The sequence below is a fragment of the Quercus robur genome, chromosome 9 (genome assembly GCF_932294415.1).
Source record: "Quercus robur chromosome 9, dhQueRobu3.1, whole genome shotgun sequence".
Taxonomy (NCBI): Eukaryota; Viridiplantae; Streptophyta; class Magnoliopsida; order Fagales; family Fagaceae; genus Quercus; species Quercus robur.
In genome coordinates this window covers 53,833,831-53,848,699 of record NC_065542.1, presented here as the reverse complement: position 1 = coordinate 53,848,699, position 14,869 = coordinate 53,833,831, and the positions used below count along the sequence as shown (strand labels likewise).

At 35.2% G+C, this 14,869-nt stretch overlaps 1 protein-coding gene across 3 annotated transcripts; it reads right to left on the bottom strand.

The window, feature by feature from the left end:
- Nucleotides 1-1,661: 1,661 nt before the first annotated feature.
- On the bottom strand, nt 1,662-13,770 carry LOC126699118 (cyclin-T1-5). Of its 3 annotated transcripts, XM_050396701.1 has the most exons (7): nt 13,606-13,770; nt 12,056-12,352; nt 9,488-9,569; nt 4,432-4,566; nt 3,701-3,876; nt 3,449-3,600; nt 1,662-3,046 (listed from the first exon to the last, which is right to left on the bottom strand). In XM_050396701.1, the coding sequence occupies exons 2-7, from the start codon at nt 12,280-12,282 to the stop codon at nt 2,013-2,015; spliced, it is 1,806 nt and encodes a 601-aa protein (XP_050252658.1). In that variant the 5' UTR covers nt 12,283-12,352; nt 13,606-13,770; the 3' UTR covers nt 1,662-2,012. The 3 variants fall into 3 exon arrangements, with proteins under 3 accessions (XP_050252658.1, XP_050252659.1, XP_050252660.1); XM_050396702.1 differs by lacking the exon at nt 4,432-4,566; XM_050396703.1 differs by lacking the exons at nt 4,432-4,566; nt 9,488-9,569; nt 12,056-12,352; nt 13,606-13,770 and adding an exon at nt 3,987-4,402.
- Nucleotides 13,771-14,869: the final 1,099 nt, after the last annotated feature.

The following is a 14,869-nucleotide window of genomic DNA, read 5'->3' as shown; positions in this document are numbered from 1 at the left end:
GACTGGAAGATGAAGAAAGAGGAAGAAAGAAGTGACACCGGAGAGAGAGAGAGAAAAGAAAGAAAAAGGAAAAAATATTTTTTTAATAAAAGAAGAGAGAGAAATTTAATATAATAATATTTTTTTTCTTTTAGATGTTATGAACAGTGCACATCTATTTATAGATGTGCACTGTAGCAATGGAGCTAAATTTTTTAGATTTAGCTCCACTGCTGCAGCAAGGTTTTTGTGTTTGTGGAGCTAAATTTTAGCATTATAGCATTATAGCTCCACTGCTGTGGATGCTCTAATGCCCTTCGTGTGACCCTGAGCTAAAGTATTTCTATGCCCAACAAGCATTTTCTCTTTCGGCTCCCAGGTGATCCAAAATAGCTCTAACTATGCTACTTTTTAGAGAAAACCTAGCACAATTTATCTCACAGTTTTTTTTTTTTTGCTATAACTGTTATGTGGCAAGGTGTGAGTAGTGGAAGAAAAATGGTGAACTCATCTGTAAATAATAGATAACTACTCATAATCTGCCAAATCAAAGTTGTGGTAAAAAGTTGTAAAATAAGGTGTGGTCTTAGAACTACACTACTTTTTATAAAGTTCACTCACTTTGGTGCTTCACTCTCACAATTTTTTTGCTACATGGTAAAGTGGGAGTGGTGGAAGAAAAATGGTGGACTCTTCTATAAGTGATAGACAACTACTCACAGACTGCCACATCAAAATTGTGGCAAAAAGTTGTAAAATGGAAAGTGATCTTAAAACTACACTGCTTTTTATAAAGTTCACCCACTCTAATGCTTCACCCTCACAATTTTTTTGCTACAACTTTTACGTGACAGGGTGTGAGTGGTAGAAGAAAAATGGTAGACTCATCTGTAAGTGATAAACAACTACTCACAATCTGTTACGTCAAAGTTGTAGCAAAAAAGTTGTAATATGGTATGTGGTCTTAGAACTCCGCTACTTTTTTATAAAGTTCACTTACTCCAATGCTTCACCCTCACAATTTTTTTTGCTACAACTATTATATAGCAGAGCATGAGTGATGGACGAAAAATAGTATACTCATCTGTAAGTGATAGACAATCACTCACAATCTGTCATGTCAAAGTTGTGTGCTCTTAGATCTACGCTACTTTTTATAATATAAATATAACGTTCACTCACTCTAATGCTTCACCCTAAGAAGGTTAGCTCAATTGCAAACAAGCCAATCCCAAGTTCCCAACAATGATTCTTTTCCTCCTCGTTCAATTAAGCTCCACCATGTATATCCCCAAATCACAACTCTAGACAGAATAAGCACCCTCAAAGAACAGAAGCATTGACAAATCATTTATGGCTGACTTCAATTCATGAAATCGAAGGGATCTGACCCAGATTTCCCATTTGTAGTCATTCACAATCAACGCTTAGAGCCTGTTTTACAAGCCCTCTTGGGCCAAGTCTTTTATACCAAGACCTTTCTAAAGTAATCACTGGCACTGATGAAGTCAGCAAACTGTCTTATGTTCTATATTTGTGTTGTCTAATATAGCTACCAAGAAAAAATAATCTTGCTAGAAAATAACAATTAACATATAGATAGAACAAAAGTTGAGCACAAAGAAATTAAGTAATGCACTACTCACATGGATATAACAATTTCAACAAGCTTGCCAGGAAAATGAGACTTAAATTATAGGTGTTTATATAATTATGGTCAAGTGAACTAATAAACAATATGTTCTCCAAAAATGTGGCAAAAACGCTACATTCCTCTTCTCCGTAGCACATTTGCAAAGCATTTACCAGGGAGGAGTGGATCTGGGATCAGTTCTTGACGCTGACTAAATAAATTACTTCCTCACCGGCCCTGCCATTATACATGTTGAAATACCCTCATCTATCACCATCTTTTACAATACAGATTTGGCTTACATGATAATCCAAATCAAACATATGTAAATGTCTACTCAGCATTCTGACTGTCTCAGATCATAGTAACCATGTAAGACTTACACACAGCACCTTACCACTCACAAATGATTCTCCTGGGAATGCCTTCTGTGCTCCCTATCTGGATAACCTACTCGACTCATCCTATGTCCATCTTCTATAGAATCATGGTTGTAACCCGGCACATAATCATGCCGCTTCTTCCCCTCCAACTGTCTATCCAGTGGGCTCCCACCTTTTCTCTTACGGCTATTTGGCATAGGCGAAGTATCATCTAACATCTCTCCCTCTTCTGCATTCTCTACTTCCAGTCCCCTTGATGATTGCCCTTTTATGCCCATGTGGTTTTCATCTCCAATTTCCAAATGGTCCTTGCCATAATCTAAATTCTCAGATTTCGACCAGCCTTGCCTTCTATCACGCTTGTTTTTCTCATCCTCAGCTGCCAATTCAACCCCATCTTCTAGTTCCCTCTCAATGAGATCATCCTCATCTATCACATCTTTCTTCCGTGTAAATTCCCCACGAGACTTCCTTCTTTTCTCAAGTGCCGCCTTAACCTTGTCCTTGTCAATCATCTTGATTGCTTCTTTGGGTGACTGGCCAAGGGGACCTTCCCGAAGCTCCAGATTTCGACCAACCATGCTGCTGGACTTACGTGAGGCACCATCATCCCTCCACTCTCCTGGTTCTGCAGTCTCATTTCTCCCACTATTCCTTTCTTGGTCTTCACTCACAACTCGCTCTGTTCCAGGCTTGGATCTAATTGGAACTTCTCTCATGTTCTCCTTTTGGGGCAAATGCTCAAGATGCTGACTATCTTTAAATTCTACATCCACCTTGTGATCAGTAATAACACTACCCATCTCTGCACTCCCATTTTCATTATTTTGATTTTGCATGCTTCTTGGTGGCATGCCATGATGGTCAGCAGATAAATGATCAGGCATTGGACGAGATGATACTTGCTTTGAAGCTTGTTCCTCATTTACAGATTGAGATTTTCCAGGGGTTCGATGACTTGACCCACCACCACCACTTCCTTCCACTTCGCTCCCCTGGGATGGGGGCACTCTGTTTTGCTCATAGAGTTCCAGCATTTGATTACTAACCTCTGCAAGATAAAATAACCATAATGATTAAAGAGAATATTTAGATATATCCACCTAATGAAAACTCAAAAGGACAGCCCACCACTTGAACAGAAATACCCATGGCAAATCTTTTATTGTATGCCACCTTGGGGAGGTGGCAACTTCTGACCTTCATCAGGCGACAGAAGCCATCCACTTCTATCGTTCTTTCCATACTGCCCAGCAATTCTATTGCTAGGCACTAGCAGAAGGAATGATATGTAAAGGACAGCTACAATCATCCGGCTTTGGTCAATTTTCACTATTCTAAAAGGAAAAATGCTACCAGCAAACAACAGGAAGCATTTTAGCCACAGGGCTGTTAAAGGCTGTCCCCTTGGGTCTAAATAATTTCTACTACTAGATAAAGGGAGGAGACCAACCCTCCAATTGGCGTGGGGTGACATCAAATTCTTGCCACCAGACCTTCTCACCATCCGATGGAAGCTTCACTTTGAGGAACTTGGCAGCAAGGAAAATGGCACCTGCCGCAATGTGATGAGGCTTAAATTGCAGGCAGAGCGATGTTCTCAGCCTGCAAGCCACTTTCCAGTGTGTGAAGAAGAGCAAGAGAAGGAAAAGAAACCATTGAACAGTAATTATTAAAACTTAGAAGAAAAACCGTTGGGTCATACCCGTCATTCACAAAATTCCAAGCAACCTGAGCAAGGGCATTCTGAGCAACCTTGAATTTCTTTATAGCTTCAACAAGGGGCTTATATGGGTGGTGAACATTAAGGTCAAAACCTAAAGTAGCAAGCACAACCCTCTCCCCAAGTAAAATTAGCTCCTTTTGTTGCTCATATACTTCCTGCATGTAAGATGAGGATCAATGAGACAACTACAAGAACAACTACAATACATAAAACATTAAAAACGAAGAGAGCAATAGAACTGAAAGGTATCAAGGAGATAGTTTACCAATGGTACAGCTGTTGGTGTGAAGAGTGAGGAGGCTGGGTAAGAATTTATTATTAAAGGAGGGATAGGGGAAGAAATTTTATAAATATGTATGTTATGGCACTTCAGCATAATTATTTGCTGGGTACTGTAATTACCAAACAAACAATCTCTTTTAAGTGGATTGCAAAAAAGGACAGGATCATGCTCTACCTGCATGGCTACCTTAGATTGACTCTTAAGCGAAAAATGAACAATTAGAGGTTGCAACTTGAATAAAAAAGGCGGCAACTTGAATTAGAAAGGTGGATGTCATGAGATCACAAATTTAAGGAAAGATAATCAATCTACATGAGAGAGAGTAGGAGGTAGAGCTGAAGTACTGGCAGTAACAACTCAACTAGGGAAACATTAATCTCAGGAACTACACAAAAAACAGGTGTAAGCACCATCAGTAAGTGAACACCTTCTGTTTGATCCTCTGGGCCGCAGCAGGATCTTTTTTGTGGATTATCTCATATGAAACAAGAATAACATCCTTTAGTGGACGAGGAGTTTCTTCAACCTTCCCGGCCAGGAACATACACACAGTTGCAATAGTCTGCCAAGCATATTAATGGAGTTAGGCATAATAACTGATGGACAATCACTTTAACTCAACTCTTTTAATTTTCTTAATTAATCTGCCCAGTTTAAAATTTACTCAATGAGGAAATCCATAAGGGGAAAAGCAGCAATGTAAAAAAAACCTTTTTGACATTACACCACTACCATCATATAGACTGTAAATTCAGTAACTACCACAGCAAGTACAACCAAATGTAGATCAGCATGAAAATCATTTAAATAATTATGTTATTCATATATCAAAAACGAAAATGATATCAATGAATAAAAGCTACAATAAAATTATTAAACTAAATTTATTGAGCTTGTATTATTAACATATCAATCAATAACTAAAGAAAGGTATACCACTTGGCCAAACCCCGCTTACTGAGAAAAGTATCAATCGCTTAGCACAAATGCAGAGGCCACTCCAGTCTGTAAAATCAATCTAGAAAAGAACAATCTGACCATTTGTCATACAGATCAACTGGGATTGGCACTAAATGGTTGAAGAGACATGTGACTAACCTCAAACATTCAATAATGTCACATTGTCACTTCAAACATAAAGTAATGAATAATCTAATTGAAACCGTCATTTCCAAACCATGAAGCTTTGCTTTCAGAGTCAGCATCCAGCAGAGGACCAATTAAGGGTCATCACAGTCAAAAAATAAATTCTGGGATTCTAGGGTCATCAAATGTCTTAAAATTGATAATACATCATATAAAAGAAATTCATTATTGGATGTGACTAAAGATCATCAGCATGAATTATGGTGTAATGATGTCTTTTTTATTGGCAAGTTGTGTACCCAATGGGTCTTGGACACAAGATCTCACCCTCCACCTACCACTTATAAGAGGGGGTGCCAGTTGAGCTAAAGCTCATTGGCAGGGTGACTCTTGTTTGAAAGACCTTTTCCCAGACACATTTCTTTTAACTGGGTCAAATATGCTTTAGCTGGCTTCGTATCCAGGTTGTTCAACATAGATGGGAGTGGAGTACTAGCATATCTTGCTTTCCAAGATTTGACATCAGAATATGTGGCATTTCCTTTTATAAGTTATGTGGTTGAGTTTCTGATTTGTTGTATTGCAATTTTCCTTAAGTGGAGGAAAATATAAACCACTTTGGAGATGGTCTGAAAAATTTTAGGTTATAAGTTAAGAGGTTCAATGTTAGGAACCATTTCATGCTAAAAAGGTTCTGGTGGTGTGAAAGTTCCCTTTAAATAGTAAAGTGTGATACCCTGAATCATGTAAATTGAATTGGATAAGACTGATAAGAGCACATTGGGCAGGCGTGTGGTAAGTCCCACCCCAGCTGTTTACTATGTCAAATTGGGTTATCCAAGTGATAGGATGGTTAGAGAATCAATTTCCTCTTTGAAAGCCTAAGGTGAAGGCAAAGCCAAGAATAAATGTCCATAGTACTTAATTAAGTTTTTATATTTTATTTGGTCGTTATAGAGTCAAGGGTATTTTAGTATTTCTACAATTGTTGGGCATGGGCCACGGAATTTCTTATATTAAGAGTAACTCTTACTTTCTTTATGGGCCTTTATGTGCAGACCTTGATTCAATTCAAATAGGGTTTGGTTTGCTAGTCACAGTCCAAGTTCTTCCTTTTTTATCCTACTTCTAGAAGTTAATAAAATGGTCAATATAACTTTTTTGAGTTTAATAAAATGGTCTATGTAAGTGTTTTATTAAACTCAAACAAGATGGAATTGATTAATAAAAATATTGAGTGTGTTGCATATTGAGGCATATTTGCCATTCTCCTTTGTATGTTCTTTACAACCAATCTTTTTCATGTAGCAAGAAAGAGTGAATTACCAGTCAAGGTGCAGTCTAGTGGTTGGAGGCTTGGGATGAGCTATAGATTCATGCATCCTAAGTTCAATCCCCACTAGGATTACCACGGTTCTACCGTTCTAGTGGGAAGGGTCGTGTATTTGTGGTTTACTCCCCAAGGGTGGGTCCAAAGGAACTTACCTTGGTAAGTTCGACCTCATTAAAAAAGGTGAGTTTTGAACCAAGTTGAGGGAACAAAAAAGGTAGAGGACCAAAATTAACACTAGTTAAAGTAATAAAAAAGGACATGTCAATTAAGGAAGTAACAAAGATTGTGATTTTAAATAGAATAGAATGGAGAAAAATACAGGTGGCTGACCCTAACTAATTTGTTGAGGATCCATAGCCAACTCCAAAATCTTGGAACTCAAGGCTTTGTTATTGGTGTTTTCCTTGCCGTACTATAGTATGCCTTTAGATAAAATAGAATAGAGGAAAAGAATACACGTAACTGACCTAACTAATTTGATGAGGATCCATAGCCAACCCCAAAATTTTGGAACTCAAGGCTTTGTTATTGCCGTTTTCCTTGCGATACCATTCACTAGTATTGTTCATATAGTCCCTAAACACCATATGATTCTCTCTTTTTCCACTCTAGCATCTACAAATCAAGCCATTTCTTTTCTTTTATCAATCACAACTACACAACACCTTGAACCCACCACAACCACAAATTTCTCAATTGGTCCTACCTCAACAAGTAATTACGAAGAGTGGCAATTGTAACTTGACTAGTCCTTTTATCGATCAAAAGCCCACATTTTAAGTACTATCACAACCAAATAACCCTTACTTCAACAATCCAAGCCTTCAAAGCCACAAATTCTCCTAAAGCCAAACCCACCAAAACCACATGTAAAAAGGTTCCTCAATTTTTCCCATGACAACAAGTGATTACAATGATTAGCAAAGGGTCTTATTCTTGTTTCTGAGGCATGGCACAATGACTAGTAAAGCATTAGTCACATTTGATCACTGCGTCACAAATGATATCAAAGCCAACCCAACTAAGGGCACTGCAGCACATGGAACTTGATGAGGATGTCAAAATTTAAAAAGGGGAGAATGTGATAACCCAAATTATGTGGATTGGATTGGAGAAGTGTGTTGAGTCCACTTTGAGTGTTAACTAGGCTGAGCTAGACTACGTTAAGTGCTTGCAAGGTGCCCCAATTGTAACGTGGTTAGTCTTTCTGAGGCATGACACAAATGTGACCAATGCTTCCTTGGATCGTGACAAATGGATGTACTACTCAATAGGACCACATGTCCTAAGCCATGCCATTTCATGAGCCACATGAGAGCATAGTGGGTCTTACATCAACAAGTGACACAGAGGTTGAAATATACCCTTGGACACCCCTTCCCCGTTGAGATATAGCCTTTAGGACTTCAAAAATATAGGGTGATATATAAGGTACCTCAGAATTTATTTATTTATTTTACTAGGACAACATTGGATAATATTTGTAGAGACTATTGATCATCTTTTACTATATTGCTCAATTACAAAAGAGATTTGATAGTTTGTGTTTTTTTCCCTATTTAGTCTCTTCGATTATGCTGACCTGCTTGAAAGTTAGCAAGAGACAGTTGGTTGTCATGAGAATATTAAAAGTTGGAATGAGACTTTATCTATTATATCACTGCATGATTGGATGACTGCATTAGGCAGCGCCCATTTCACAACTTTTATTGATTTTTTAAAATCTTTCAAATTTTCTTTTGTAAATATTTAGGAAAATATTTCATACAGTGTGCTTTTGGTCTTTACCCTTTCCCTAAAGAAATTATTTGTACCTAAATTGGCATAAACAATAGGAAAAGTTTGAACAATAATTAATTTTTTTTGAAAAAAAAACTTTAAAATAGAATATATTTCATAAGCAAGAAAGTATGACAATAATAATATATTCAAATTCCAAGACTTCAACAGCTGATTGACATTAGATTGGATATAAAGCATTAAAAATTATATAATCTTCATAACATAATCTAATAATTGTTAACTTTAAAGAAAAATACTCTTTTTTTTATGACTTATTGTGGATCAACAATTATGGGCAAAATCATTCTTCATAACTTGATAAACCATATTGGATTGCAACCAAAAGCAATTTCCAATTATTCCTAGCCACTCACCATTACACAAACAAGACAAATTTATCCTATAAAGCACAATAAAAAAATACAAGAAAATAAAACTGCACCGTGTATCCAATACAAATCAGAACCAACGTCCACAACCATCCTTCATACAAGAAACTTGCACAAACTCATTAACACAACACAGACTTCACACAATAAGGAAACTTTGAAATACCCAATTTTCCCATTATTTAATCACACTTTTCCTATTTAAAATCTCACATTAACTCATTTTTCATTCAACAAGTATCATTTAGTGTTTACCCCTTTCCTTATTGGATTAAATGTTTTCACAAAAAAAAAAAAAAAAAAAAAAAAAAAAAAAAAAAAAACAAAACAAAACAAAACAAAACAAAGAAAACAAAAAGGAAAGAAAATGGTCTATTGGCCAAGCATATCAAAAAAATGTTGGATAAGTTTTGATAGCCAAATATACGTAAAAATATTTTTCAAAGCATCCATTCCACGTTTTTTTATGATGAAAACCTCACCAAGGCAAAGCCTTTTGGACCTACCCCTAGGGGGTAAACCAGGGACACACAACCCCACCCACTAGAACCGTTTATCCAAGGGAACTCCTATTGGGGATCAAACCTAGGATGTTTGGGTCTATAGCTCATCCCCAAGCCTCCACCAACTAGGCTACACCCTAACGGGTAGCATCCATTCCATTTGTTCTAGATAACAATGAAATTCTCACATGCAACATCTTTAAAATGCTTTCCAATGTAAATCTATTACTTGAATTTCACACCACCAAACAACACCACAGGTCATCGACACTTATGTGATCCATCAATCATGCAATAAATTTAACAAAGACCAATGCACAACAAATTAAAAGTTCAGATGAGTTAATTGCAAATGTAACAGTAATTCGAAAGAGTTATTGAACAGCCTACCCTTCTGTCATTCTTGGCGTGTGATTGGCGAAGAAAAAACCGATGACAAAATATTATTGCTGTGGCTATGGTTACCTGGGGCCTGCATTGAGAACAAGTTCAGTCAAAATGTAATTCAGGCCATGTCCTAGTGAACAACTTACTAACAGATATGTTTTATAGTTAAAGAATATACCAACAAATCTATTAATACATGTGATCTAAAAAAAATCAAACCCAAAAAAATAAAAAAATAAAAAATAAAAACTTATGGGGTGAAACTGGAGACTAAGCAAATGGGTGTAAACCATAGATACAATCTAGATATGTCATATGTGAGAGTAACAGGAGTCCAAAAACATTATTGCTACATGTCACATTGGTTTTATACTTTTATACCACAATTATTTTAAACAATCTTCCTCAACTTTTTTTTTAAAAGTAATTACTGATCAAAATGGGGGGTGTACTCAGGTAGCAGTACAATCAATCTTTCAAATTACGGTGCTCAAGCATATCTAATAAATTAGAACAAGGAAGAGATTTAAAAGCAACACTCTAATCCAGTAAACAATCGAAAAAGAGGGATTTAATCTCAAGAATAGACCGCTCACTTCCCTCAAAGCATCTCGCATTCCATTCACACCAAAGACACCACATAATGAAACACCAAAGACATCACATAATGCAACACGGCACAGCCCTCCAAAAAACTATGGGCCCGTTTGGTAATATTGTTCTAGTAACATTGTTTTAAGTATTGCAGAAATATGTGTGGGTGAAAAAATGTTGTGGAAATACGTGTTGTGTTATTTAAACAACACAACCAAACAGGCCATATTTAAATGTCTACCAAAGTGACCTTCCAAGCTGCGAACAAATCAGGGACCCCCTGTAGCATAACTCATAGAAGACCAAACAAACTCCACACACCAATGTCCATAAAAAGGGGTTGGAGGGTGGGGGGGACTATAGACTAAAATCTCTCCACCACACCGAAAACAATGTTGCTTTGTGTATACGTTGAGAAGAAAAAAATTTATTACTCTTGTTTGGCAAATAGAGGTCAAAGAATAAGCTGCTATGGTCAGTTGCTGATACAAATACTGTGAGGTGTAAAAATCACAATTCACAAAGAAGCCACAATGAAGGTAAATGTTCCAAAGCAAACAAGAGGTAGTGTTTGCATGTCACCAAAAAATAAAAAACACATTGGGGGAGCTTGTTTTAAAGACTGAACACAGTAGAATTTCACCTATAGGTCCTATACTAGTTCTTTTTTATTTATTTTAGAAACAGGTCCTATACTAGTTTATGATGAACTACTTATACAAAAAAATATTATGATGAACAAAGTGAATAAAAAGTATATCACATCCTTTACAAGATAAAACCTCTTTCAATTGACACATTCATTTTCAGCAACACAAGCCTTCAAACCATATGGAGATCTTCCAAATTTCTAGAATCTCTAGGAGTTCATAATTAATCCCCTTTAGCTCCACAAGAAGTCTTATAACCCCCTACCAACTAAAATCGCGATACAACAAAAGAAAAACAGAGTTTTTTTTAATAAAGTACAACCCATAGTGCTAACCAATTGTTTATACTGTCTCCATTGCCTATTATTTGGTTGGCTACACTTACCATCAAAGATTCCTCATTTATTTTATGCTTTATGGAATAGCAAATATTAACCTATTCCATCACAACCGTTTAAAACAAATAGCTTACACATTCTTCTATGAGTTACACAAGCTTGTCAAAAAAAAGTTAACCTCCATAATGAGGGAAATTGAATTAAGGGTTTTGATCCAAAGGAGTCATGGAGGTGCTTGATATGTAGGACAAATTCCTACCCCAATAAAGAAAAAGTTTCAGGTGAGTGAAACAACAAAATGAATCTTCTTCAAATAGATAGAAGCAAAATCTCATTATCTCGAACAAGCACCAAAGCACTTCTTGGATGAAAGATGACTATTTTATCCATAGAGATGCTGCTTAATAGTAACAATGCCCCTCATATTGTTAAAATCCCAACATTTGACTAACATCCCAACAAGCCTATATCATATGTAATTAGCCATCAAAGAATATGCTCATTTGCAGCTTGGATTCCCATGTGTACAAATATCTACCTCTTCACATTACGACCAGTAATTGTTTATTCATAAATTTCTCTACTCCATTGGAATTCCATAGATTTTCACAATGTTTTAGATTTAGTGAGAAAAACCAACATTGTGAAAATAAGAAAAATCAATTTTCTAATCAGGAGGCAGCTTGTGATTCTAAAAATATTTATTCCATCAATAAGATGACTAACTTATTACATACAGAATGTAAATAACAACTTAGATAGATCATAGACCTTAAACTCCACAGGAACAAAATATCCAATAAAATAACAAAATGCATCAAGTAAATAACTCTTATTTTCTTTTTCTTTTTGCAATTTAACTAAAAACTCAAATCAACATCAGATTGTAATCATATTGAACTGAAACTGACAAGAAACCAAAAGCATAGCATATTATTAGTAAAATATTTTGTAAGAAAACAGAAAATAGTTGATAATTATGGACTTACACTTTTAGCCTCATTCCCAAATCCTGCAAAAATGTGCAGTACGACTTGCGTAAATATGTTTCTTTCTTCAGGTCAATCCCATCTCTTCTTGATGGTGAATTTTCTTCTATTTCCTTTCTGGACATATACCATCGACCCGATTCCTCTTGCCTGTCCTGAGAATTTCTTGAAGACCCACCATCAGAAGTTCCATGATGCGATGACTCCCCAGATAAAAGTCCAGCCATGTTTGTCTTCAAAAAGAGTATGATATAATGGCCAAAGATGCAACCACTATAGCAAGCACAGTAATTTTATCTGCTCATGGAATAACAAGACAAGTCAGCAATTAAAGACCATCTGAATACAATGTACTTTTTTCTTCTTGGCAAGTTACACACACACACCCAATGGGTTTTAAACCCACACTAACCCTTCCCCATAGAACACAGAGGAGGTTCCAGCTGAGCTAGAGCTCATTGGCCCACCTAAATATGATTTACTAGAATTACCACATATAATAATCCCTTTTATTTTTTTTTATTGGTAAGTTAAAAATGCATCACCTTATCCTCAACCCTATTCAAATTGGACAACATATATGTTATTGAATACTTCAAAGTTTCAAACTCATTTTAGTTGACAGAAAATGCTAAACCACAAAACTCATCAAGACAATTCAAATCCCTGTTGTCAGTAAACATCAAATAACAAAGCATTACAAGATCATTTTTAACATTATGGCACAAAGCTTAGACAAAAAGTCAAAAACAGTACTCAATAATCATAAACCCACAACATCCACTTTTTCTAAGTTTGACTTAAAATAAAAACCAATAAAAAGTTTAGCCCCACAAGGCAGACAAGTACTATTTTTTTATTCCTAATTACCATTTTTACTATTGAAGAAATCAAATTTTGCTAAATATGATTTTTTTCAAGACGTTTTACAGGCATAAAAATTATACGAGTTATCCATGGATTACCGAGAGAGAGATTTTCATTCTGAAGTTAATAAAACCCTAAGTTTTAAAATAAAATTGGGATTTTTTAGATCATTTCCAGTCACACCAAACAAAACCTAAGCTAAGCTTCGAAGCCACAAAAAGAATAAAATAAAATGAAGCTTCAACAATTAAATATATGAAAAATCATACATTTCAGTTGATGAAACCCTATTAATAAAATTTGGGATAATTTTTCAGTCAAATCAAACAAAACCTAAGCTAAGCTTCAAAGCCAAAAACAAATCAACGAAGCTTCAACAATTAAATACAGGAAAAATAACACATTTCAGACCGCAAAGACATACTTCTTTTTTTTCTCAAGTCTTCAAATTCCAAAAAATTTCTGGTTCTCTCAATTTCCCTCTCCTTTTCTCGGAAACCAAACAAAGGGTAAAGAAAATTAAGCTAAAAGGAAGCAATTATAGCGAGAGATTAGGTTACGAAAACCTAGAAAAATCGAATTAAGAGAAAGAAAGAGAGACAAGGAGCTAGAAAACCCAAAAAAGTAAAACCCTAGAATTTAGAAAGTGAAGAGAGTAAAGGTAAACGAAAACGACGACGTACCTTAGTTGTAGCATCCTCCTTTGGCTGCTCCCTCTAGGGTTCTCTCTCTCTCGCTCTCTCTCGCTCTCTCTTCGCTCTGTGTGTGCGTGTGTGAAGATTTGAGATGTGAGTCAATGTGTTGTGAGAAGAGAGTACAGAACGCGAGGCCTAGCAAAAAGGCGTAACCTTATAAATGCGGTCGCGTTATTAAAAAATAAAGGCAAACATTTTTAAATTTTTTTTTTTTTTTTAAAAACATACAAAGATTCTATCAATTATTAACTTTATTTAGTGTCTTTTTTTTTTTTAATTCCAAAATAGCCCTATAGGACAAATTCACTTTATATTAATATTAGTAGGTTGAGAATTTAAAATTTTATTTTTGACTTAAAATATAAATATTTACATTATAACTTTAAAATGTTTTTTTTAAATTCATTGACTATAACAGTAATTAGAATTTGAAAAATATGTGCTAAGCAGTTGAGTTATAAAAATTTTGTTATTTTTATTTTTAATTTTTAAAAATCTCTAAAGTGCACCCTTTTCTTAAATAAATTAAAAATTAAAAAACTCTTTAGCACCCATTTTCTTAAATTCTCTAAAAACTCATATAAAAAAATTGTATAGTATATTTTAAACTATTATTTAGAAAATAAAACATATACCGAGGACATAGAAGGAAATTAAAAAAACTCATTGCAGCAGGAATTGATGTTTTTCCGAAACAATTTCATAATATTCAAATCTCACATCCAAACCAAATCCTACTATCAAAACAATTGTTACACGAACTCACATTTTCTAAGCAAACAATTTCTAAAAATTTCCCATTGTTTAGGTTCCTTCCTAATTTACTTTCATTTTATATTAAATTTCTACAAACAAAATTTTGAAAACACATTATTTATGTAACAACAATCAACGCTGAAGAGCCTATGAATCTAATAGTGATAAACCCATTTTTTTACTTCTAGTGCTCTTTCTCCTTTATATATATATATATAAAATATAGAATTTCTATTATAGCATAATCTAGGTGTATATGTATAAGGATAATACCCATAATAGAGGAGTGCTTGACGAAGATTTAATTAATATTACTGATTTTGATTTGTCATCGCCCGAAAATGTGGATGAGGCCCATGAGGGTGGGGGTGGGAATGACTCTTGCATTCAAGCTCAAACAATTAAAATTGATTTTACATTCAAACTCTACAAATATAGCTAGGTCACTCCAATTCCTAGATTCCCCCCACAAAGTTCTCACCAAAGATCAGTACTC